Genomic DNA, 3,105 nt, shown 5'->3' with positions numbered 1-3,105 from the left:
TATTATTATTATTATTATTATTATTATTAGAAGTAGTAGTAGTGTCGTCATTATCATAATCTGATTTGCAGGATCTAACAAATTAAAGTTTAGAGATATTCCCCTGGATAAATAATCATTTTATGTTTTGAATTTAAATAGACATAGCATGAATGAACGAAAAACTATTTTTCCTATTTAATAATAATTTATTAAAGCTATTCCCCTCATATAATAATAATAATATGGTTAATCTAATGTGTGTCTGTTTTTGATAGGGAGAAGTGCAGCTACAACTTGAGGACGTGCATATGATTGGATATAGTCTTGGTGCTCATGTTGCTGGATATGCTGGAACTTTTGTAAATGGAAATATTGGACGCATTACAGGTGAGATTTAGATTTCTTTATGTTGGACACTTTGATTTTTGAAACAAAGCAACAAAGAAATTGCTTAGTCTTTTTGCACACGTGGAGGCCACATCTAAACATCTGTTCTTTTTGAGTAGGTTTAGACCCAGCTGGTCCCATGTTCGAGGGGGCAGAGTCCCACAAGAGGCTTTCTCCAGATGATGCAGACTTTGTCGACGTCCTGCACACATACACACGGGGAGCTTTGGGTGTCAGTATTGGGATCCAGGAGCCTATTGGGCATATTGATATGTATCCCAATGGTGGGGATGTACAACCAGGCTGCTCCTTAGGAGATGTGCTGTCCACTGCTGCTGCAGGAAGTGAGTGCTTCAGTTTTGTTATTGTTTTGGATATTTCCAACTCTTGCAAGTCATTGTTGTCAACCATAATTTTAACAAATTTGTCTTGTCACCACACAGACTTTGTGGAAGTCATGAAGTGTGAACATGAGCGGGCAGTGCATCTCTTTGTGGACTCGCTCATGAACATGGACCACGTGAGTTACGCTTTTCAATGTACCGGCCCTGATCGCTTCAAGAAGGGCATTTGTCTGAGCTGCAGGAAGAACCGCTGCAACGGTATTGGTTACAATGCCAAGAAAATGCGAAAGAGGAGAAACAGCAAAATGTACCTGAAGACTCGCGCAGACACACCTTTTGGTGGTAAGTAATTATAACCTCTTTGTTTCGAAATAGCATGCTGTAATGGTGAGTCACTGAAATGTGGTTATTTGCTTAATCCTCTACAGGCTACCACTATCAGATGAAGATGCATGTGTTCGACAGGAAGAATGCAGATGATGCAGATCCCACTTTCTACGTCAAACTATACGGCTCCCATAATGATACCGTTAACCTCAGTGTAGACATGTAAGCACCTCATGATTAAGATTACGTTCCCAATATATTCTCCTGTAAATATCATTTATATGGGTTCTTTTGAAAAATAAAAATAAAAAAACCCTGTTTTCACAGTGCCGATGGAGTTGGTCTAAACCTCACAAACACATTTCTTGTCTTCACGGAAGAGGACATCGGTGACCTGCTGAAAATTTCTCTTCGCTGGGAAGGCCCTTCTGATTCCTGGTCATCTGTGTTGAAACACCTTAAGTCATCATTTTGGTCATGGTCAAGTTCACAGAACAACAAAGTTCTGGAGGTTCGGAGGATCAGAGTCAAAGCAGGAGAAACGCAGAAGAAGTAAGAGCTGTCATGGTTGTGAATTTGTGAATTGGCTCTTTTTTTTTTTTTCAAACTGCTTGCTAATGTCACAATGTTTCATTCACAGGTTCACCTTCTGTGCTGATAAGACTGAGATATCGCCAGGACAAGAAATTACATTTATTAAATGCCGTGATGGCTGGGAAGTAAAACCTAGAAAAAGGTATATATGCATGTCTACTGTTTATATTTCTACATCCTTATTGTGGACATATTCAGACGCCAGACTAATAGTATTTATACATTTTATCTGCTATACTTTTAATTAATGAACTAATTTTATTTATTTATTTGCAGATTGCACTACTGAGAGAATCATTGTTACCTAGGGACCCAAGGCGGTGAAGGGCCTGAGCACTTTTGATTGTTTTGGTACACATTTGGTGGGATAATGCACCATATTTGTTTGGGTGGGTAGAACACGACTTGTGCTGCTCAAATGGCCAGCTCAGATGGGTGATGGCTGGTTACTGGACTTGCTCAGGGCATTTAAATTTTTTTTTTCTACTGTTGGGACGTTCTGAATTGTTTGAGATGTGAGATCTTCGTCTTTTGAAACCATTTGTATGTTTTCTATTGATGCATTCAAACCTGTTTTGTGGATCTCAGACTCTTACTTAACAACGCAATGCTCGTTATATATATTTTTGTACGTTTTTAATTTATGAAGGAAAAAAAAGCACTGTAAAACCAAGCTTATTTATCAACCTAATGCACACCTTGTACCAAGGCATAAATTAATTCTCTCTCAAGTTACCTGGTGACCACTTTTACATGTGTATGTGGATTTCAATAGGAAGAATGATTTTATGTGAAATCACAGTATTATTTAAGGTCATAAGAATGGAGAGAGCCGCTCTATTTGTCTTCATTAAAATGTTGCACATTTTGTGCCTTGTTCTGTACATGTTTATGTATATGATGTGTATATAAAATTTAATAATAATAATAATTTGTAAAAAAAAAAATAAAAAAAATACTTTGGATTCCATTGTGTCATTAAATACAGGTTATATTGCTGTTTCTTCTCAGGATATTCTTAGCACCCTATTACATGGCCTCTAAAAGGACCTTTGCAAAAATATAAAATATGCAAACTTTTGTGTGTACACAAGAAACCATATAGGAAAATGCACACTGATCCATCTATTGTGCCATCAGCCCATTTCGCGGTGTGGTTTCTTGGCTGCCACAGAGTAATCTATGCATTAAAGCAGACCTTAGGCCTTGAAATATGATGTACTGCCTAACAGTACCAGTCTTTTTATAGACCATTGAACTTGGTAAATAGGACAATCCACACAGTCATATCGCGCCGTCAGCCCATTTCTTGTCTTGGTTTTACTGCCGCCACAGAGGATATGTTAAATTGGACCTTAGGCCATGATGTTAGAGGTACTACCTTAAGGAAAGCCCAATTTTGAGCAAATAGATCTCCATGCTCTCGTTTTCTTCATAGTAAGATGGCAGTGATGCACATAGGAAATGGCTT

At 37.9% G+C, this 3,105-nt stretch overlaps 1 protein-coding gene across 1 annotated transcript in view; it reads left to right on the top strand.

Moving 5' to 3' along the window:
• The window catches only part of LOC107711901 (endothelial lipase-like), a 5,494-nt gene extending 3,211 nt beyond the window's left edge, over window positions 1–2,283 (top strand). Inside the window, exons 4-10 of the mRNA XM_016516985.1 lie at window positions 258–369; window positions 489–713; window positions 813–1,055; window positions 1,142–1,262; window positions 1,368–1,592; window positions 1,681–1,776; window positions 1,911–2,283. Of these exons, the coding sequence (XP_016372471.1) occupies window positions 258–369; window positions 489–713; window positions 813–1,055; window positions 1,142–1,262; window positions 1,368–1,592; window positions 1,681–1,776; window positions 1,911–1,923 (1,035 nt within the window). The 3' untranslated portion in view covers window positions 1,924–2,283. The remainder of the gene's footprint in view (window positions 1–257; window positions 370–488; window positions 714–812; window positions 1,056–1,141; window positions 1,263–1,367; window positions 1,593–1,680; window positions 1,777–1,910) is intronic.
• Window positions 2,284–3,105: the final 822 nt, after the last annotated feature.

This window comes from Sinocyclocheilus rhinocerous, unplaced genomic scaffold (genome assembly GCF_001515625.1).
Source record: "Sinocyclocheilus rhinocerous isolate Xijiao unplaced genomic scaffold, SAMN03320098_v1.1 scaffold988, whole genome shotgun sequence".
Taxonomy (NCBI): Eukaryota; Metazoa; Chordata; class Actinopteri; order Cypriniformes; family Cyprinidae; genus Sinocyclocheilus; species Sinocyclocheilus rhinocerous.
This window is presented reverse-complemented; position numbering and strand designations above follow the sequence as displayed.